At 41.1% G+C, this 24,439-nt stretch overlaps 1 protein-coding gene across 1 annotated transcript; it reads left to right on the top strand.

Annotated features, from left to right (window-relative positions):
- Positions 1-12,161: 12,161 nt before the first annotated feature.
- Positions 12,162-14,626, top strand: LOC133139391 (proenkephalin-B-like). Its single transcript, XM_061258901.1, has 3 exons — positions 12,162-12,281; positions 12,855-13,003; positions 13,668-14,626. The coding sequence occupies exons 2-3, from the start codon at positions 12,881-12,883 to the stop codon at positions 14,295-14,297; spliced, it is 753 nt and encodes a 250-aa protein (XP_061114885.1). The 5' UTR covers positions 12,162-12,281; positions 12,855-12,880; the 3' UTR covers positions 14,298-14,626.
- Positions 14,627-24,439: the final 9,813 nt, after the last annotated feature.

Raw genomic sequence — 24,439 nt, 5'->3', positions numbered from 1 at the left:
CGTTTTCTTTTTGGTAAGCCTCTTGTTTGGCTTTTGTCTCAGACCTTTCTTTTCTCATTGCTCTGCCTCGTCCTGGCTTCCTTGACTTTCATTGGCACAACTGTGGTCATCATGTTGACAAACACTAATAACAGACTCCAAAGGCAATCAAAAGCCTAGAATAAAGATAGTGAAAGCTCTCATAAGTGCACTAAGGAAGCGATTGGACACACCTGACTAATCAGAAACATTTGTCCCAAATAGTGTCCTGAAGTAGAGGCTATGTATAAAAAGCACTGTATTTCCAACACAGATTGTCTGATACAGATTTAAATGGCTTCAAATTAAAGGTGGCAATTTCAAATCCAATTTCAAATGTGCTGGAGGCCAAAAAATAAATAAATAAATTCAAAACAGAAATTGTGTTACAGTTCAAATATATACAGACTGCACTGTAAATACATACACACTCACATTCACACATAACTTACACAAGTACACACATACATACACACAAATACATATGTGCAAATGCATACATGCAAGTGCACACACACACACACACACACACACACACACACACACACGTAACAGGATATGTTAGGAACACATGCGCACTGATACACACAAACACATGAACACAGACATGACACATGCACAAAGGTACAAGGATTCTCTGTGAATTGTCAATAGCCTATTTGAAAGCATTATCAATGGTGGTTATTCCCAAAGTCCTCTTCATAAACCCCATTGGATGCTTAAAAGGATCTGTGGGTTGTTATCAATGAGTGTGAAGGATAGAAACTCTCGGGTGAAAAGGCAGGTGCTTTGTGCAGTTTTCTAAAGATCGGCCATCGTGCAAGCGCTGTCTTTATTCGGGGAACTGTACAGCTAGCAACCTTGACCCTCAGGCAGATGACTCTGACAACAGAGTATGGTGTTTGAATGGACTTCTTCCTTTGTTTAAGAAAAGTCCAAGGTTTCTTCCTGCCACTGTCTCTTCTGCTCTCGGCAAAATATCTTTCTCAAGTTTCGGGGACGTGTAGCAGACTCTGACTCACAATGAATGCATATATTTTTCATTCTTTCCTATATATGGTGTTTCATGCCATTTGTATTTCCGTGGCAACAACTTGAAAACACACACACACACACACACACACACACACACACACACACACAAAAAAGGGCAAGTAAAATACATACCATCACTCCCGGACAATTTGTATTTGATATCAAGCAATTTCATGAACAAAGATATTTTCTGGTCAGAAACTAGTTTGTCCAAAGGGTCAACTTCGGATGATTAGCATCGTGTGGAATGCATTGCTTTCTTCCACCTTGCACTTCTAGCTTTACGGAAATGAAAACAAATATGAATAGAATTTTCCACAGCATAAACAAGCACAGAAAATAGTATTTCAAAATGGCTGCCCTCTCACTGGCAAGCTGTTATGTGTTTGTGCATATTGGACTAGTACACAATATGTATTTTCTTTTAATTCAAGGAACATTGTGACATATTTGATTCTTTCATGCCAGCCATTTGTGAAGATACCTTCTGTGACTCAAGTGTGAGTTAAGTCATCCTTTTGATCATATTCATATTGCTGCTAGTAACAGTCATTCTTGAAAGCACTCTGAATGGTCCATTGTATCTGGTATTTTGTAATACAAATACTTTTGCCGAGCCAATTTTGATTTGTTTGCTGACTGGATTGTTACTGCTGCTCATCCTAAATCGACTGATTCTTGTCTTAGCTCTTTTTGGTTTGTTTGTCCTAGTGTATAACTTGTACATCCCTGCTAAAAAAGAAGAAAAATTGCTCAAGCTAGGTATTGAAACAGTAGGTAGCTGATTGACCATTTCAGACCAGCTACCAGCATTAGCTTTTTTTTTTGGGAAGATGATTCCGGGTGGATATTTAAGCTCTGTTGGTGGTAGGCCACACAGCACCTTATGCCCCATAAACTTTACCCAAGGTTTATTATAGTGAGCTCAGTAACTACACCGCTCAAAGAAATTAAGGGAACACTTAAGAGACACATCAGATCTTGATGAACGATTTATTCAAGTTGAAAATCTTTACTGATGTACATTGTATAATTTGTGAAGAAAATGACGTAGCAACGGTCAAAGAAAACCAAAATCATCAATCCATTGAGGGCTGGATTCAAAATCACACCGAAAATCAAAGTAAAAATTTTTAATCACAGGTCGATCTAACTTATGTGAATTGTATGGCCCCCGCGTGCCTGTACGCACTCCCGACAACGTCCCATAGGTGCTCAATTGGATTTAGGTCAGGGGAACGTGAGGGCCAGTCAATGGCATCAATGCCCTCCTCATCCAGGAACTAGCTACACACTCTGGCCACATGAGGCCGGGCATTGTCCTGCACCAGCGTAAGGTCTGACAATCGGTCTGAGGATTTCATCCCGGTACCTAACAGCAGTCAGGGTACCGTTGGCTATGACATGGAGGTCTGTATGACCCTCCAAGGATATGCCTCCCCAGACCATCACTGACCCACCACCAAACCGGTCATAGTGGATGAGGTTACAGACAGCATACTGTTCACCACGACATCTCCAGACTCTTTCACACCTGTCACATGTGCTCAGTGTGAACCTGCTCTCACCTATGAAGAGAACAGGGCATCAATGGCGGACCTGCCAATTCTGGTGGTCTCTTGTGAATGCCAATCGAGCAGCACAGTGCCAGGCTGTGAGCACAGGTCCCATTAGAGGACATCAGGCCCTCATGCCACCCTCATATAGCCTTCCTGCACAAAGGAGCAGAGCCCTTCTACGGCCCTGTCCAGGTCTCCTTGTGTAATGGCCGGTCTCCTGGTATCTCCTCCATGCTCTTGAGACAGTGCTAGGAGACACAGCAAACCTTCTTGTAATCACACGTATGGATGTGACATCCTGGAGGAGCTGGACTACCTGTGCAACCTGATTGGGCTGCAGGTACCTCCTCATGCTATCAGTAGTGACAAGGACACTAGCAGGACACAAAACTAGAGAAGTATCAGTCAGGAAGGATAAGGAGACCAATTGTCTGTGGCCACCACATGCAAATACCATTACCTTTTTGGGGGTTGTCTTGCTTTTGCATCTCCATTGCACCTCCATTTAATTTGCACCTGAAATTGCAGGTGAAATCGATTCACAATCACTTTTGCTTCCTAAATGGACAGATTCATATCCCTGAAGTTTAACTGACTTGGTCTTACACTGTAATGATTAATAGGACATTTCGAACCTCAATATCAACTCAACTTTCAAAACCACTCTCAATGCCATTGTGCAGGTCTACTACAATGGCAAGAAGCTCACCAACTACTGGTTTTGGTATTGCTATGTTGAAGCATTACTGTGTTATGGATACCCGCAAAAAATGTGCATAAAATATTAAGACTTTTTTTTTTTGCACAAAAATAACTAATTTAATTCCAACCTATCCTGACACAAGACCACTCGTTCTGTGGGTAATTCAGAAATATACATGAAATTTAAATCGTGAACTTGTACAGTCATGTACATTTTTATGAAATGTAAATTAGACCACACTCACAAGTCTATGGAGTGATGAACATGGCGAGACAATGCTAACATGAATAAAGGGAATTGAAAGTTCTAAACGAACAGCAACGTTATCACGTGCAGGTAATAGCCCGCAACCTGTTGCACCAGTATAACATAAGTTTGATTGTAAGATAGCATGCGAAGTCCACACTACATGTTATGTTGTAACTAGTTAGTTTATAACTAAAGTTATGTCTTTGTTTGGTTGAACAATTCATACCATGTCCATTTATTAATTATTATGTCAATAATCACAAATTGGCAAATGGGGTGTGTCAGTTGGTATTACACTTGTAATGTTACCTGCTGCCTCAGTGATGACACAACACCTTATGCCCGTTTATGGTTATTCACAGTTTTTAAACTGTTCATGAAAATGCAATGAGCGTCTTATGAAAAAAGTTGTGAAGTTCCATTCAAGAAAGTGTCGCCCAACTCATCCATTCAATTAAATTCAAATGTACTTGTACTACAGTTTACAAATCTTATTAACTATTAACTTATGAACTAATTAAAATTATTGGGTAACACTCTACACTAAGATCACATGAATTGGCATTAACTAATGTAGTTAACTGGAATTATTATTATTTTTACAGTAGTACAATTTAGTGCAAGGTAACTGACTTACAGAAAGGTTTGCTTCGTTTTTTTGCTTTATTCTTCTATTATAATGTGTGTATGGGAAGAGATGGAAATGTGTGGTGGTGAAAGAGCTAGCAAACACTTAGATACTCACATTGGCATTTTGTTTATGAATATCGGTAGAACACACAAGTGACATCTGGTGCCCCCTTCTGTTCCACTGGAGAACAGCAGTATGAAAAAGTAAATTCTCAAGGGCCGACACCTGCTGGTTTTCCACCCTCCCTTTACCTGAGTCAGGTGTGACTACAGTCTGGCCAATCAGGAGCACTAATGAACCAATTAGAAAAGAAAACACGATTTGGATTTGAGGGTAAAAGTCCTGCCAAATGTTTCTTCCAGCCATGAACTTGGCCAGCTGATTTTACCAATTAGTTCTACCTGCTGGCCAAAGAATTGTGCAAATGAGCAAATCCAGGTGTTTCTAAACAAAATGCTGGGGAGGATTTTTACTTTCCCCCCTCTGGTGACTGATCTCAGTATGATATAACTTCCATTATTCCAGAGCCCATAAAGAAGCCATCCACCCAGGGATATGACGGGGTCAAGAGCCTGCAGGTGATTGCTGGATTTCCTGCTTTTTACAGTTTCCTCTTTTCCCCTTGCAATGTCAGTGATGGACAAAGCTATCAAATGTCAAAAATAGGTAAACAGTAAATCTCCCCACAGGGAACCACAGAAGGAGGAAATAATTGCACAATCCAGTCATAACTTTCTTGGATTCTTTAAAAAAAAAAAGCATGGTAAAATACCTGCATGGATATTAACAGAATCTGGCCTGTAGTTCTGGGACAATTGGTATGATATTCTGGCAACTGGTCATGACTTCAAATAATTAAACACAAATAAATGGCTTTGCCCCGGATACTGAACCCTCACAAGCGTTAATGGAACACTGAAAGAATGCTGAATATTTCATGCAGAATCCAAATTTCTGTGCATGATTTCAATTGACTCTCTTCTGGAGCGGACTGTGATTGGCTCTCACTTTTCCGGAGTGGTATCTCATTGGCTTTGAAAAGAACAGCCAGATTCTGAAACCTTTCCTTCCAAAGAGGCAGAATGAATACTTGCCTTATTTTTTTATTTAAGACTCAAGGTCCATCAGCAAAGAGATTCTTTGAGCTCACTGTTATGAGTATAATTTAGGGTTGTCAGTGTATTTTGTCTGGAATAACACTCTTGTATGTTTGCTGCCGTCTTTCACAGAGGCCCATTAATCAGTGATTCCATGATTGGGGTGCCATTTAGCCCTAATAACTATTCAAATTCAACATTTACTCCAAGATGATCCATATGAACATGCAAATGTATCTACTGATTTTTTTAAATAATTTTTTTACTTCCGATTAAAAAGGCACAAATACATTTTTAGATGTTCAACCACGATTTAGGAACTTAAACTATATACATTCAGTGAGCCCTTTATTATGTTATGTTATTATGTTATGTTATGTTATTATGTTATGTTATTTGTTAGACTTCTACTGCCGTCGCCTATCCACTTAGTGTTATGATGCGTTGGTTGTTCAGAGAGCTCTTCTGCATACCACTGTTGTAATGTGTGGTTATTTGCATTACGGTCACCTTGCTGTCAGTTTTGACCAGTTTAGCCCTTCTCCTCTGACGTCGCTCATTAACAAGACTTTTTTTTTTGTTGGTTTTTTGCACCATTCTTTGCAAACTCTAGAGACTAGTATGCGTGAAAATACCAGGAGATCAGCAGTTTGAGTTACTCAAACCACCCTATCTGCCACCAACAATCATTCCGCAGATCACATTTTTTCCCCCCATTCTGATGGTTGATGCGAACACTAACTGAAGCACCGGACGCGTATCTACATTATTGTATGCATTGCACTGGTGCCACACAATTGTCTGATTAGATAATCGCATGAATAAGTAGGTGTGATAAAATGTTCCTAATAAAATGCACGGTGAACTATTTGAATTGTATTGTGAACTATTGACAGGACATGGGGGTTGCTTCACAAAACCATTATTATTTTGACCTACGCACGCTTCCCTAAACAAGAATGCACCCTATTGCCATTTAATATTGTGTATTCTTGGGGTGTAGGCTACTGGTCTTTTTTCACTGATGGTCTCGCGGCCTTTTTGGAATACAAGTCAAGGCTCCCGACGTTTAAAGGGCGGTATCGTAACAAGCAACTAGGTCTGTTCTTATCTGTAGCTTTTTTAAATAAATGATTAATCTATTCCGATGTATTCAAAGACAATAGTCAGTTGTCGGTGCGCCCTGCTGCCACGCACGACTCAGCGGTCTGTTCACCTTTATCTAGAGGTCCACACACCGACATTCTTTTGTGACTCGGAAACACGAGCACTCGGACCATACCCAACACACACTAGTCAGGCTGAGATTAAATTCAAATGTCTCTTTTCGTCAGTAGCTGCCAGGGCACTGACGCAGTGCTGGATCACCCATTGAGTAATTACACTGTGGCATTGAAAAGATCAGTTCTGAGCTGCAGCTAGTGTGGTGGCGCAAACAAGGACAACTGGTGAACTTTTAGCCCGTGTATGGGTGAATGTTACCATGGTAGCAGATAATTGGCGTCATCATTTTTGAGAAGCTCGCAGATTTCAACAATCGATGCGGGTTCTCTGTTCTACTTCAGCAGGTCGTGTTTCCATGTGAAAACAATAGGGTGCCCAGAGTTTGCAAAGACACTGATGACATTCCCGCATGTTTTAGTTAGTTTTATCAGCGCAACAGATAGAGGATGGAATATTAATGAAAACAAGTTTACGCCACAACATAATTACATGTAAAAAAAAAAGTTAAATGAATGTTGAATAAGACGCATTACCTGTAAGGGGAACCACTAGGAGAGAAACGCCAACTAAAACAGTACCGAAAACTTGGTAGAAGTGTATATTTTGACGTAATAGGGGAAAGGGAATATTCAAGAAAAACTGTACGGTTACCCGAATAGGCGCTTTAAATGTATACCGAAAACCTCCAGGCTCCCTCTAACTGGCTCGGTGTCGGAAGCGTAATACAACACTGAAGCACAGAACGGAGGGACAATGAGGCTTAAATAGAGTAGAGCCCACCTACCAGTAACAGATAATTGGTTTGGTAATTAGACTGCACCTGGATACCAATTAACCAAGGCAGCAATCTGCACGAGTGAGCCAAAAAAACGGTACTGCCTGGAACATGAGTTGGGAAACCCTGACATTACCAATGGGGAGCTTTGCTACTAAACTCTCGAAAGGCTGCACAATATAACCATGTGCTTACTCTACACAGTCCGTGCCACTGCTGACGTTTGATGTCTTTTAATACTTTAGCTGTTTTTATCTGCACGCATTGCTCTCTTAAGTGGTACTGGGTCCATTAAATTCCAATGCCGCTTTCCAACAAATTAATTATTTTGCCAACAAAAAGCACTGCCGCCCATTCTATATATGTACATTATATGGATATACAGCCCTGTGCGTGATGTTATTGTGTGACGGATTGCTAACCGATATCAATTTGCTTTGTAAACTGTACACAGGAGATCTCAATTTCTCCCATAGACGGTTGGATTTTTGGATCCGGAAGTCTTGGAAATGCTAAGGAACCATAAAAGGAATGACGACATGAATTATGACTCTGGGGCTTATGGTGTTCCATTTTCCTTAAGGATATTCGTAGAGGCTTGGAGCAAAGGCAGAACATCCATGAGCTGCACACTGGGGAGGAAGCCACCTGAAACTTACGTATATTGCCCAAGCGGAGTGTTGACCTGACATGTGTTCCAGACAGCAAACTTTAGCTATTCAAACTTTTTTCTGTTCGCCATGAACGTTACCTAACTCTTTGAAAAGGTAGTGCACAATGAACAAAAATGGGTTCTGCTGGGAAAAACGCAGAGAACAAAAGTTGACAATTATTTGGCTGTTATAATACACTTGATTAAAGTGTATTATAGCACTATAACCTTTAAAAATAAATCACAGGGAAGCAACGAATCAGCTAGGTGTCATTAGACCAACGTCGCATCCATTTGTATTAAAAGGGCGTTGGTGGCAAATTAAATGGAATTTTTATTGAAAGTCGTTCAACAGTTACTGTTTGCTGCAAACATAGTTAGCCGTGAATGTTCGCCGTCTTGAATGCACCCCCAAGGTGGGGGACTATGTTATCTGACTTTGTCTTCAGCCTCACAGAAAACCCCAAATGGAAAGGGAATGTTGTGTCCTACGTTGACTCAGTTGACTGTGAGCACGTTTGTTTCCATGGAGTCTGACGTCATAGAAACAATGGGCTTCATGCAAGAACCACGCGTACAAACAGATCTGTTCGTAGAATGTTTTTGAGTTATTTAAGAGAACTTTGCGCATTCATCAATTTTCTGAACGTTTCCATAGGTAAGAACAAGATTTACAAATGGTCCCGACCTGACCTATGACTCAAGCACACTTAGCCTGATGTTTTCCAAACCTAAGTTTTTGACTACTGCCATCATGCCATTGCTGGATTGCCAAACATTGTAGGAACAATAGGCTGTAGCCAATGATATCAGATGCTAAATGCAAACTGTTAAATATTGTTCCTTGATGGCCGAGAAGAGTGGCCATGACTCATTTGTGCTGCAAAATAGTGACGTTGAGATGTGTTTTTCTCAAGGTGCTGCTCACAGAGATGGATTGCTTATTCGTAATGACCATTAAATCTAGCCAAGACTATTTCTTCTTAATTTCAGTGATGGTACGAGCATCAGGTGACACTGCGTTAACAGCAATAGTCATTGTTCTTCCCCATTCCTTGGCTTTTACAGGTCCCATAATTCCACTTATGGCACTGATAAACATGGTACGCTTTACTTTATCGATCTCAGAAAGCAGAACTTCAACCTCCAAACTATTATTGTTTTTGTTTGACTCTTCTGGACAAATGTGACGTCACGCCTCGCCTTATATGGCACTTTTTGGGTTGTCTTATGCAAATTCATAATTCTCATGAATGCGCACTCATTTCTGAACATGTTTACGTGGTTATTTAAGATGAGTGTTTGTCAGTGAATCTGTTCCTTCTTTTTAAACGTTAAGGGATCAGATCAAGCAAATCATAATATTTGACAGTGTCCATTTTTCGATCCCCTTCCCTCTCATAAATAATTTTCATCAATTACAATCTTTAATCAAAATATGTTGTAGGCTATTAAAATATGTTGCTATTATTATTATATATTTTTATTATTATTATTATTATTATTATTATTATTATTATTATAGTATACATTTTAACTCCCTGACAATAAGAGTGGCATATAAGACATCTTAAGTGCTACATTATTTTTGAAAATCAATGAGGGTGAGGGTGTATTAAACCACAAGAACGGGCTCTGCGGAAATGTGGAAATGCGGAAATAGCCAGAGTATCTGTGACGACAAATACACTCACTTCAAATCCACCTGAATAGCACGTAAAAATGAGTCATGATGCAAATAGCAAAGTAATTACGCACCGCACCCCAACCCTGCGCCATCTCCACTGCACTAATGTTGGAATAGTAAAACCATAAACTCTTTCATCAAATAAATCAATATGTACCCATGACCTTCCCACATCAAATAAAAGCAGTGAATGGTTCTACAGCTTGTTCAAGCTCCAGAGAGTATGTATCCATGCACAAAGAGGAACCCAGATGGATGGTTCTCTTGGGCTCTATAAATAGGACCCTTACCTGTAAACATCCTTCACTGGGTCCGGCAATACCCTGGGCAGTCGGCATGATCATAAAAAAATATTGAAAAAATATTAAAATATTAAGATTGCCTGCTAGTGAGTCGATTATGGAAGATTATCAATTATCTAAAGGGCAAACTATTAAAATAAATGAATACGCAAACTGCCCCAGTCATGTACCTTAGCCACTAGGCTACAAGCTGCCCCAGTCATGTACCTTAGCCACTAGGCTACAAGCTGCCCCAGGCATGTACCTTAGCCACTAGGCTACAAGCTGCCCCAGGCATGTACCTTAGCCACTAGGCTACAAGCTGCCCCAGGCATGTACCTTAGCCACTAGGCTACAAGCTGCCCCAGGCACGTACCTTAGCCACTAGGCTACAAGCTGCCCCAGGCATGTACCTTAGCCACTAGGCTACAAGCTGCCCCAGGCATGTACCTTAGCCACTAGGCTACAAGCTGCCCCAGGCATGTACCTTAGCCACTAGGCTACAAGCTGCCCCAGGCATGTACCTTAGCCACTAGGCTACAAGCTGCCCCTACATGAGCAGTAAGATCAGACAACAATAAAAGGGAACATCACAGAACAAGTGGGGGAAAGTATTCCAATATTCCATATTAAGCTAAGAACTGCTTATTATATGCGGCATATAATTCATCCCCCTCCCTTCTGAACTCTACGTCCTTCCATATGGACTTTCTATATGGATATGTTTAATTCTCTTTGGTGTTACTCTGTAAAGCGTCTTTGTGACAGTCTTCTGTGAAAAGCGTTATACAAAAATAGATTGAATTGAATACAGGTAGGACAATGAAAGTGGCAGAATGCTTCCCTAAAGACTTTCTGCCAAGAGTAGTAGGCCTACAGAGTTTAAATGTGTCACCATTTTAATGGGGCCATTGAAACTAGATACCACCTTTTACGGTCTGATAATCAAATTAAAGCGACTGATCCATCTGCCATTGTTTTAAATTGACTGATAAGCAAAGCAATTCTTTGAAATAGATTACAGTAGGGAATAGTGTGGCACTGTTTGGGTTATTTGTAGCCAGTGGTTAATCAGTCAATTCATCAACAAATCAATCTGTGTATGAAAGCAGTTGGCAATCAAGTCAGTCAATCAAAATTGTCTGAAAGCTGCCTGTAAAGCTTAGGGGCACTCCCTTGAAGGGGTGAGCAGCTAACACAGATTTAAACGTGCAAGTTCACCAGTCTAGCTCTGGGGAAATGGGCTGGCCAGGGTCAGAGAGGTGTCTGGACTGACTGGCCAACCAGGTAGCTTTCTGAATTCCCTCAAACAGGTCACCCCCTCTGGCACACGGTGCACAAGCTCCAGACACAGCAGGACAGTGGGAATAACTTCTCTTTGTAATAAAAAAACATTCAAAGGTACAATAGGTAATTTCAGACTTCTAACGGTCACTGTTTATCCCTCCCCCTTCTCTGTAATCGTGCTGACATTGAAACCCCCCTCCTTCCCCCATTGGCTGTCACAATTAAAAACAATTTTCGACAAATGAGCTTGAATCATTCTACATCTATACAATGTTTTGGTGCAGAGTGTCGGTTCCGTCAACTGTATAATTTTGAAAAACAAATTTAAGGTCTACGAACACAGGCAGAGGGTGAATCAACATGTCAGTGAGCCTTTTGTAACAATGTTTTAACCCAAAAATCCCCATCGTGGACCTGGCCGTAGTGTCTGATGCCCGTTAATCTGAAGGACTCCCCCGGACCTGCGTGTGTTGTGTACCACTGTGGCCTGGCTGTAGCCGTTCGTGCCTTCTTTCGCTATTTGTGACGATTCAACCTTGAAGTACAACATCACTGCTCTGGCTTGTTCTTTCACTTATGCGGATAACTGGCCTTTGTGCGAGAGCAGCACAATGGCATTTTTCCTCTTAATACAGCTCCAAAGTGGAACGGCTGAAAACTTCCAACCCACAGGATGCAAATATTTACCAACTGAATAGTGCACCAATAATGGACTTTTATTTATTTATTTATTTTCCTCCCCTAAGGTTGAGAACAAAATGTGGGTGCACGCAATTGTATGTATGTAGATGTATGTGTGTGGGGGTGTCTGAGAAACAAAGTGGGAGGGATGTGGGGGATTATTCATACCCAATCATTTCTATTGGCTTAAGGAGGAGAGGCGTATTCTGATGCACTCCAGTGACACGATGAAGCAATCGTCAATAAAAAGACAGCGGGCATGCCACAACCAAAAGCACAAGAATTGGATCACATCGAACTCGCTGTCCGAAATACCCCGGGGAACTTCACTTGACAAAAAAGCTGATACGTATTTCACAGCCTAACTGCGCATCCAACCAACTGAGTTCTGTTAATATTAAGGTAAAAAACTTCCACTTTTATCTATTTTGTATGTTTAGTCATCATAAATACATACATGTAAGTTCAGTTAAGGTTAACAGTTTAGGTGGAGATTCTACATCTCTCTTAGGTGGAGAGTCAATAGTTATTTTTACGGGGTTTTTGGCATTTCCAGATGGACAGAAGTAACGCGCGGTGAATTATAAATATTACAGAATTACAGGCTAAATATGAACAATGTGACCGTGCGGGCAACACGCCGCTGATGTTGTGCGTTCCAACAGAGCCATACATTGAACTTACCGTTTGTATTACGAACTGTTTAAAACACTAACCTGTTGTACCAAGTTAAACAAGGATAATACAGTAAATATGATCTTTACGCATTTAAGACGGAGAAAACCGGCTAAAACAGCCAGTATAGATGAGGATGAAATAAAACTGAAAGGTGAGTTATAAACTCACGGAAACCTACGGCTTTGCGGCTGTGGATCTGCACTTACGGTCAACATATTTCCTGACAGGACTGCCTTTATTGTCCCGGCTTATTATGGTGATGATAATTATTTTTGTTATTATTATTATGCATTTCAGATCCCCGAAGAGGAATACTCGACAGTATGGAGTGGCACGTTTTAGCGCTCGTCTTGAGCATGATCTCTTCAATCCGGGCAGACTGCTCTACCCAGTGTCTAATCTGCGCACAACAGACCGCCAACTCGGAAATGTCCATCAACAGCCTGGTAAAACCATTTTCACCTGACTAGTAGGCTAGTTGTTCTAAATTGTCTGGTGATAGTTGAATGTAGCGTTAATCTCTCGTCGCCCTTTTAACAGTTTTGTTTGAGTGATGTCAGTAAAAGTTAGAGCAGAATTAACGGTCGGTTCAGCACCACGGAGAGCGCGCGCCGCTTCCCGGTGCATTCCGATGCGGCGATCACTGAAGGTTCTCACCAAGTCCTGAGAGAGCAATCTGAAGTTCTGTTGAATCGGACAGAAAGCGTTTGTCGACAAATAGCCTACATGACACTTGTACCGTAACAACCGCCGGGTTTCACGTAACTGATTGACCATTAATAATCGAATGGACATCAGAAACATGTCGAACCATGTTGATGATAGGCTACCTAATACAGTTTCTTTGTTCGTGGCTGCTAGAAAGGTATCAACTCGTCTAAGAAAACAATCCAGTTATTCCAAAAACATTACCGTCCACCGCAATTGTGGTGTTAACTGGTTCTAGTAATGAAGGCTATATTCTATCATTTCAAGGACTTTCGTACAGCAATTAGAAAGACAATGCTAAGTATTATCTGAGCAATTGATGGCTTTGTGGATAGACCTGGCAGTCTTGTTTAACATTCATTTAACATTTAATATTACTTAACCCTTTCTCTTCCTTTTCAGACTTGCACTTTAGAGTGTGAAGGGACCCTCGCATCCACGGCAGAATTAGATAAATGCGAGAAGGCTTTAGAGTTGTACTCCCCCGGTCAGCCGGGGGTCAGCGATAGAAACGAGCAGCCGCCCAGCACGCCTGAGACTGGAGATCAACAGGAGACTGCCATTGGTAACGTGGTCAAGCGTTACGGTGGATTCATTAAAAGGATCGATAAAAACAAAAAAGTAAATCCCCTCTCGCGTGAAAATGCTTACACGAAAAGCATGTTTGCCAAAAAATACGGGAATTCGCTGAGAAAATTTTGGGAAAGAGATATCCCGGAGCTTTTGGTGGATACACAGCGCGGAGATGGTTCTTCAGAAAACGAGGTCGCGGTCTACGACGACGACAGGGCCATCAACGAAATGAAACGGTATGGAGGTTTCCTGAGGAAATTTGGCCCAAAGAGAAGTAACTCCGGGGAGGAAGATGGCCAAGAAGAGTTACAAAAACGTTACGGAGGTTTCATGCGGCGGATTCGACCAAAACTCAAATGGGACAACCAGAAAAGATATGGGGGGTTTTTACGGCGTCATTTCAAAGTATCAATTCGTTCAGAGGAAGAACCCTCCTCTTACGAAAGTTTTGACCGATAGATAATGATGAGAACCGGTGATTTCAGACTGAAGGAACTTCCTATTTCAGACTCACCGGAATCCTCACTCTACCCGTTAACTCGTAGGCTATTTGTGCGTTTTGCTTAACAGACCAAGGTCCAAGAAGGGCGTAATTGTAGAATAGCTGCTTGTGTCAGTTCTGTCTTAATGCATATTGTGAGACGGACTAAAAGAGACTTTGTATGAATAAATGACAGATGTTTAATTTATGTACGCTGAATTATTTATTAGGCTATACCACCAAGTATGCTTGTTTAATAAAAAAGTAATAAATGCGATTATTATCTATTGTTCAAGTTGCAACGAAACGCTGATCTTGTCTCCACTGACTTCTAAAGCACAAATCAGACAAACAAATAAAAAAATTCGTCATGAAATTATCGTATATAAATTATCATAATTCGGCAGCGTAATATCAGATTAATGAAGGGTACTGATGGACTTCCTTTGAGCTCAGCAGAGCAAAGTAGAGCTTCAGTGATCAGGTAAATTCATCGGGAAAAGTAATATGGACAACAAAGAACTGGGCTGTGAAACATGGCGAAGCAAGGTGAATTACGGGAGAAATGCGCAAGGACGATTGCACTCAAGTCATCAGTTTCATATGACGTGATCCGTGCCATGCGAGTCTGAATTGGGCTCTTCATCTCTAACCACTTTAAGATGACGATGGGCACAGAGCCGATCACGGGCAGGCTCGTGTTAGCAATCTTACGCACATTGCGCTTCTCCGCACATCTCCTCTGAATTTATACTATAGCAACTAGGTTTACACGGTGTAATGCATTATGGACAGATCGCTTCGCGTCCTCTAGATTATTACAACCGTATGAGTTCTAATAATAGGTATAACATTCATTGAACTGCCTTTTTCATGCAAACATTACACTTCACAACATTAATTATGACACCGCAAAGAAATACAGAAACAAGGTGTATACATTGGTTAATGTCTCACTTGTTTACTCAATTTCATATGTTCATTCCAAACTGGAATTCTGTCAAAATAATGCCTTTCCCTACTTTGTTGTTTATTGCAGTAGCCTGCGTGCTCTCATCGGGGAGAAGTTCAAGTTGTCCTTTTCAAACCCACCTTAAGCTTTTTGATCATCTCCACTGCTTTTACACAAGGCCACACGGTTTTAGTGCTTTTGGCGCCCTCTTGTGGAGAAATGAATTGAATGTCAGATATATTCAATATTTCCATATCCTCGGCGAATATTTCTTCCTGTTTTGGCTTAATACTTTCAACGAAGTAAATGTTCTTAAATAGATAATCCTGTCTTTGCGAGTGAAAGTAGTCTATACTACGCCGGTTTCTAGAACTCTTCTCCAACTGCTTCGTATTGCACAGCAGTTTCAATCTGGGACAGAACTGTCAGGATTTTCCCCGTATAAACAAGCAACATTTGGTGATCACTGAAGCTCAGTAATCGCTCTAAAAAGGTTAGAATCTTAAAAGTATAAGGCTAACAATGATTATAGCGATATCTACAGTATAATTACGTTGACGAAGACATGCGCTCTGCTGAAGGTTACAAAATAAGTGTCCTTAACGAGAGCCTGTATCATTGTACCACACTGACAAACTGGGGTTTGCAAGTAAATTCTATTTATAATAATTTCATGATGAGATGATATTGCACACAACTTGACACCCCACCAACATTCCTAATTGCCAAATAAAATCTCAGGTCACAGAATCATAGATGAAAATCAAAATCAAATAACTTCTTGGCACTGTTAGCAAACCTTAAATTCAGAGGTAACAGAGTTGGAACCTTATGACGCTACCACAAAACTGAAGGTTTTCATTATTTATCAATGAGCAATACAATTATGATCCTCCACTTTCTTATTTAAGTATACATCATTTTAATACAAGAACAAACAAAAGTACAAAACGTGTATTTATAACTATTTCTGGGACATTGGTTGAGCATTTTGCTCAGTAGACCTCGCTCAGGTTTTGTTTTTGTGTCCAAACCTGTCACTCAAAGTCAGACGAGCCCCCTGTGCCGTTAATTGTGTCAGTCATTGGCTGGGATGTGCGACTGTATGAATAATAGCTTTTCTGGGGGTGTGGCTAAAATGTGTCATTTCTTTTGATAAATGGTGAGTTGCTATAAATGGCGCAAAATCCCTAATGCCCCGTGATAAAAAAAATATATTTTAATGAATTTGAGCGGATCTTTCTAAGTCACCGACTTTTTTCATAAGGGAATCCATGTCTCCAGGTGAGAGAGGCCCAAGTGTAGTAGTTGTGGTTGGGCGTTCCCTCTGTCCCCCTCCCCAGGCTGAATAGCAGTGGTTGAATGCACTGGGGCCATAGGAAACTTATCAGAAAAGCTCCCAATTATCCCATTCAGGTTTCCCCTGATAATAATAATAATAATAATAATAATAATAATAATAATAATAACAAAATATTGCTTGTGTCATCCTCACTATCTAATTCAGCCACTAATCCCTTGGGAAGGGGTACCACTAGGGCTGTCCCCATTGTCTGTGCATGATATCTACTGCTCTTGTGTTTGTTTTTCTACACTGTCTGTATTGCCAGTGTGAGTTCTGGGAGTGAGATTTTTCCATTTACAAGTCATCATACGCCGCTTGCACGTGATTCAAATAATTCACTTTCTTCTCTAGTGATGACAAGATTCTGGTTCTGATCTTTAGCATCAAGACCTCTACCTAGTTCAGTGAAGGTCAACAGTTTAGGTGGAGATTCTACATCTCTCTTAGGTGGAGAGTCAATAGTTATTTTTACGGGGTTTTGGCATTTGCAGATGGACCGAAGTAACGCGCGGTGAATTATAAATATTACAGAATTACAGGCTAAATATGAACAATGTGACCGTGCGGGCAACACGCCGCTGATGTTGTGCGTTCCAACAGAGCCATACATTGAACTTACCGTTTGTATTATGAACTGTTTAAAACACTAACCTGTTGTACCAAGTTAAACAAGGATAATACAGTAAATATGATCTTTACGCATTTAAGACGGAGAAAACCGGCTACTTATCCCTGGTTATGGGTATGCACTTTGTTGTACGTCGCTCTGGATAAGAGCGTCTGCCAAATGCCATTAATGTAATGTAGTTAGTCAGGTAGATGCGCAGATGTTTGATTCCTGAGTTTGCCCATAAAACCCTGTACTTCTGATAAAAATGTTTTTAGAAAACATGCTGAACCCCTATCTGTTTGCAATAAATCCGATTCGTTTTCACATATGGCTTTTGGACACACCTTAGAAAGGGACGATTTCAGTTTGGGTCCCTGAACAGCTCTGCTGTACAGACACGTGGGTCATTCTTATTATTTGCTTATTTTTCAACAGATCTCATTGAAATAGTCAGTACTAGTCTGGCAACCATCAGAATTGTCACTATTTTAGAGTGTTTGACAAATTTCTAACTCATGGGGAATTTTACATCAATTTCCCATGGAAACATGTCTATTGGACGTTTTATGCTGCTTGCGAGATTTTCCAGTGATACGTGTCATTTGGATGACCTTCAGCTAACTCGTGTCATTCCCCAGTAACATATGGGCAAGGGGACCATTTACCCATTTCTGTCATTTTCCCACTAAAAAACATGGTAATTTGAACTTATCATCATATTTTCTGGAAGCTTTCCAGACCGATGTAGCACAGACATATGCAAGCACCATGCACACATCATTCATACTCATATGTAATGGCTCTGTGGTCTTAAATGCTGTCAATATACTTAACATTTGCCAGGAAGAAAATATACATGATACCATAAGCCATTGCGACAAAATTGCAAGTGGTAATGGATCAGAAATTGACATTCAGGTTTCTTTGCTGCAATGGCCAAGGCGCTGTGTAAAACAACTAAGCAAAAGACTTGTATTCATCATGAATAGATGAAGGTGGTTTGTCATTTCATATCATACGCATTTAATTTACCACTGTGCACCAGAACACTACCACCTGGCCATGCATGTTTTGGGAATAATGACACTGCGAGGACTTATGTGTTTTGTATGGCGTATGTTCTCCAGTTCCTCCAAAGTGCCTCAGTGGTCTTCTCCAGTCCATGCAGCGAGGCCCCCGGGTGGAAAAACATTGACAATTTGCTGTCAATGCTGAGAAACATTGGAAACTCACAATATGACCCAAACAATGATTCTGAAATCGTTGCTGAAGACAGTGAGGTTAGTGGCAATGTAAGTTAAGTCTACCCTCATTAGGATAGACGTAAGATGCGTAAATCTCTAAGTTTAGGAAAAGGAGACTTACGAGATTTGAGGGTTAGTCAGCATGGTAAGATTAGCATTTTTCTTAAAACTTACAATGATTAAGGATTTGTTTTGGCCACGGTTCAATTTGTAAAAGTTGGGGTGAGTATAACTAAGATGAGCAAAAGTTGAGTGAGTGAATCGAAGTGTTATTTTTGTGAACTGTTCTTGTCCCAGACTGAAGAAGATAGCAATGCGAATAGGAGTATGGCACACAGGATGTAGAGCATATCGTTTGTTCCGATGGCAAGGGCAGGGATGCAGGCATTTTCTGCAAACCCAGTAATGGCCTTTGGGACAAGAAATGGCTTCTGAGAGGAGAAAGTGGAGTCTTGACATGAACCAAAACATCAGGTATGTAATGAAGACATTTCTGCAGAAATGTCACTTAAATACGAACAATGAACAAATGCCTCTACAATATAAGAAATTAGGGGTTCTGGTGCGTCTATAACCACAAACAACCCTTTAAAACAAAACAAACAAAAAAAACCACACACAAAATGGTGGCTGATCCACCTTGACTACCCAAGGTGGATCAAGGTTGCTGCGTGTTCAGCTCCCATACCCATAACCACCACTAGGAGGTAAGATTGGCCAGTCAGCACACCCAAAACAAACAAATACTACAAACAATTAAAGCTTCCAGCAAGGACCTCAACCCTGATGCAGGCGGGGAGAGGAAGAGAGAGAGAAGGGGGAAGAGAAAAAAAAAGTGTGCCGGTTCCTACCTCTTAAGACCACAAGAAAGGGTGTCATCACACTTTAATTGGCCACGAGGGGAATACACAAAGCCGCACTTAATAACCAATTAAGAGCCAGTGCCCACACCCTGAGCTGCAGGTGAATCAAATCATCTTCTAGTTGGTAGTTTACTCTGCTGCAAACCAAAAGAGGAAATAAAATCACGAAATAAGCGAAATGAAAATAACTCCGTAAAGAAACAACTAATCAGCACCAGAGAATGGGTGACTGATACAAGTTCATATACAATACAAACAACTCCTGGAGCCATTGTACATTTAAAAGCAATCATGTGTCAACTTTTGTATGACATTTTTTCAAAAATCAAACCAGTTTTAAAAATGTTTTAATATTTTTAGTAGTAGTGAATTCATGTTCTCTCACACTGACATTTCATTATGTAGTGTTAGTTGCTTTGAATTAGTCTAGATTTTTGCTATTTAAATGTCATATAAAAAACTGGTTTAATAATTATAACTGTGTGAAATGAAGTCAAGCCAAGCTTTTTTCTGTGTTTTTAGGAGAGACCTCTCGTCTCATGTGTCTTCATGTGTTTACAGAGGTAAACACATGAAAAAGTGGCCATGTGTATGAAATTGTGGCAAACAAATGTACTATGTGTTCAGTATAAAACACTTCAATGATAATTATATATGCCAGTTTAAAAGCTATAAAACAAACATCAATACACTGAAAACAGAAATGCATTAGCCATTAGCAGTTTCATATAATCAGAAATGTACTTGCTATATATATCAAATGTATGAAGGATACATCCATAATGTAGAACTACATTTGCAATAATATTTAGAAATGTGTCTGATAAATGCATTAAAATGCATTTATCATTCAGTTCACATACATTGGACCTCAATTTTGTGCTCAGAAAACATTGCATAACAATCGACCCCGGATCGAGTAGCCACCTCCCTAGTGAAGGAGCTCATAGCCACCTCCCTAGTGCAGGAGTGTGTAGCCACCTCCCTAGTGCAGGAGTGTGTAGCCACCTCCCTAGTGCAGGAGCTCATAGCCACCTCCCTAGTGCAGGAGCGTGTAGCCACCTCCCTAGTGCAGGAGCTCATAGCCACCTCCCTAGTGCAGGAGTGTGTAGCCACCTCCCTAGTGCAGGAGTGTGTAGCCACCTCCCTAGTGCAGGAGCTCATAGCCACCTCCCTAGTGCAGGAGCTCATAGCCACCTCCCTAGTCCAGGAGTGTGTAGCCACCTCCCTAGTGCAGGAGCTCATAGCCACCTCCCTAGTGCAGGAGCTCATAGCCACCTCCCTAGTGCAGGAGCTCATAGCCACCTCCCTAGTGTAGGAGCGTGTACCCACCTCCCTAGTGCAGGAGCTCATAGCCACCTCCCTAGTGCAGGAGTGTGTAGCCACCTCCCTAGTGCAGGAGCTCATAGCCACCTCCCTAGTGCAGCAGCTCATAGCCACCTCCCTAGTGTAGGAGCGTGTACCCACCTCCCTAGTGCAGGAGCTCATAGCCACCTCCCTAGTGCAGGAGTGTGTAGCCACCTCCCTAGTGCAGGAGCTCATAGCCACCTCCCTAGTGCAGGAGCGTGTAGCCACCTCCCTAGTGCAGGAGCTCATAGCCACCTCCCTAGTGCAGGAGCGTGTACCCACCTCCCTAGTGCAGGAGCTCATAGCGACCTCCCTAGTGCAGGAGCTCATAGCCACCTCCCTAGTGCAGGAGCTCATAGCCACCTCCCTAGTGCAGGAGCTCATAGCCACCTCCCTAGTGCAGGAGTGCGTAGCCACCTCCTTTCACTAAAGCAAGCGTCACAGACTGACTAGGGGTGAGCCTACTCGTTTTAAACAAGTATCCAGTTCAATTACTGATATTTTTAGAGCAATTGGGTCAATATTTTTTTCCATTGGGTGCATTATATTGTTAAATGGGAATATCTAACTTAAAGTGGAAATCATGAGTGTTTAATTTTTTTACAATCTTCTTGGACCTGTTGCTATCTGAGGAGAGCACAAGGAGATGAAGAGGTAGAGGGAGGGTGACAGGCAGGGAAAAGTGTGAAGAAAAGTGTTGTATACTTTAGTAAGCAAAATATTGTATTCTATAATATCATTTAGTTTCCATGTGTCTTTTGGAGTCCCCAAATGTCCTTTGTCCGGTGTTTTGTCTGTGGCTCCACGGTACACTCTCTGTATGTGACGCAACGAGGTAAATGGCATATCTTAGTTTATTGCAATCTCATTTTCTTTAATCAAAGCTACTAAATGAGGCATCACGCGTCGGTTGGGCAATCCGTTTCGGAGATATGAAATGTTAAATGATGTGTGTTGACAGAAGTGGTTTTGTGAAATCTGCCTTCAAGGTTTTTTTGTTACAGTTCCTCACCTAGAAGTGACCTAGGTGTAAAAACTGGCCAATCAGCCACTGCTTTGGAGCATTTGGAGAGATTGCGGGCAGGACATGAATATGCCTAAATTGTGGAAAAGATATTTGACCACACCTTCTTTATATCCAGCCTCTATTCAATTTTAAAAATGTACAAATTGAGGAGGGATCCATGTAGATCAGGGGTGTCAAACTTCAGTCCTGGAGGGCCGCAGTGTCTGCAGGTATTTGTGGTTTCCTTTCAATCAGCAGCCAATTAAGGCCTTGAGAACAAGGTGTGTGGACTCTTTAGCCAATGAAAGACTTTGAAATGTATCTCTCGTGCTGAAACACACCAAAAACCAGCAGACACTGTGACACACCGATGTAGATCATGTGTATCAAATTCCAAGCCTCTACCACTAGGTGGCACCACAGAACCACTCTACAAATTCAAATTCTCTTAGGCTGATTGCAACGATAATTTGGGGAATTATAGAAATGTAACTGCAGTGTTACAGTGCAATACGGCCTGTAGGGGATTTTTTGCACAATACCATTTTTTTATTGCCTCCATTAGCCAAAATGATATGAAACCTGACAGAAATCCTCTGAGAGCTTCCCTGTAACAGTCCAGAGAAGTGTACCCCCCTCTAAGACTCTTTGCTACAGTTACTATTATGATTGTTATCATTATTATAATCATTATATATTATTATTATTATTATTATTATTATTATTATGTTGTAGTAGTCAAGGAGTAAATTCCAGATGGAAAAGAGCAATATTTCCAGTGAATATCAAAGTGTGCCCAAAGTTATGCTATTGAAAATAATCCTCTAATCTTAACGGTGAAAAACACAAATGGGGGTGACATGGCTCAGGCAGTAAGAGCAGTCGTCTGGCAGTCGGAGGGTTGCCGGTTCGATCCCCCGTCCGGGCTGTGTTGAAGTGTCCTTGAGCAAGACACCTAACCCCAAATGCTCCTGATGAGCTGGTCGGTGCCCTGCATGGCAGCCAATTGCTGTCGATGTGTGAGTGTATGTATGAATGGGTGAATGAGAAGCATCAATTGTACAGCGCTTTGGATAAAGGCGCTATATAAATGCCAGCCATTTACAAATTATGGAATTTAATTTTTCACAATCACACATTTCCCAATATTTCCTTCAACTTGACTGAAATGTTAAACAAGCTTGTTTTCATATGAGCTGTGAGCTACATGTAAAACGCATCGTGTGAAGTGCTTCCTTTTGTCCTCCGCGTGGCACTAAACACTCATTTGTCCTTTCTTTTCTTAATCCGTCACGTGCTCTTGGATTGAAATGCTAATTATGTGGAAAAAATGAATTCCATTTTAGCCCCTAGCTACATCACAAAGGCGACAACTGAAACTGAACACGGAGAGACAAACATATGTGAACGTCTGCAAATAAAGATAAACACATTGATAATTGTATTGTCTATCAAGCTTTACAGGGGAAAGCATGATTTTGAGGAAGAAATCAAATCATTTTTTTTAAACGCAAACATCCCCAGCAATAGTAGTGGGACCTAGGGCATGCTACCTGTAGACCGGCTGGTTGAGTATTGCAATCCTTTCACTGGCAGAATCCACCTTCAGGCTCTTATCCGGCATCACGTGCTTGACACCCTAACAGATTATCCTTTAGTGACCTTCATCGGTCGCATTTAATACACACTACCTATTATAAACAGTAACCGACGCCCCGTCCTCTAAAACACATCATAGCTACATTTGTTTCGATTTATGGTTAAAAAAAAATATATATATACATGAACGCACAAACATATACGCACAAACAAATAATCGGATACTATTCGTATACATACAAAATGCGTGCGGTATTGATTAAATGTTTGTGGGCGTGTGTGTGCAGGAGGGGGGGGGGGGGGCTAATTAACTACTGTACTGAAATAATTGTGCGGGTGTTGCCTTCCATTATTATGTCAATCTTTGGAATGTGCCCCACGATAATTGGTCGTAATCAATGATCAGTAATCAGTGGCTACCCTCAGTGAACAGAGAGAGAGAGAGAGAGAGAGAGAGAGAGAGAGAGAGAGAGAGAGAGAGAGAGAGAGAGAGAGAGAGAATCATGGAGTTGCGGGAGCGATGGGTTACAGCGCGAGACCGAGGGCTACCTTTTCACCGAGAGAGATCATTTCCATTATTAAAACATAGTACCGTCATATCGCTCCTAATTCTGCACCCAAGCCTCCTCCGGATATCTTGTGTTAGATCGCGGTTTTCAAACTGAAGATTCATCACGGGCACAACACGGCAAATTCATATTTTTCGGCGTTCGCTACGATGGGGGGCCAAATAAATTCATAATTTACAGTTGCTTGAAACTGGAAGACAACGAGTCCTGGCCGATTTGCTGTGAAGCGTGTTTAATGTCGTCTTCGTTTTAGGTCAAATCATGTGGTTTGTTCCTTCACCTCTACAATGAAAATAACTTTGTGTTGTTTTTCGCTCAACAACATTAAATCAATGGGCGCTACGCCTACGTTTATTTTTGTTGATCGATCTCTTTGGTTTCTTGAATTATTTGATTTGAGCATTTGCAGCTAGATAGCTCGATTGTGGAACTGACGTTTTCCGTCACTGTGTCGGAATAATGAGACAACCAAATGTTTACAACCAGGACCATTTGCTTGCGAAAATTATTCACTTTTTGAAAACAACTGTTTCAAAAACCAAACGGATCTTCGGCGACCGAAGGAGGAAAGCTGGGAGTTGGAGA

This window comes from Conger conger, chromosome 10 (assembly GCF_963514075.1).
Source record: "Conger conger chromosome 10, fConCon1.1, whole genome shotgun sequence".
Taxonomy (NCBI): Eukaryota; Metazoa; Chordata; class Actinopteri; order Anguilliformes; family Congridae; genus Conger; species Conger conger.
The sequence above is the reverse complement of the archived record's forward strand: the minus strand, read 5'-3'. Positions and strand labels throughout refer to the sequence as shown.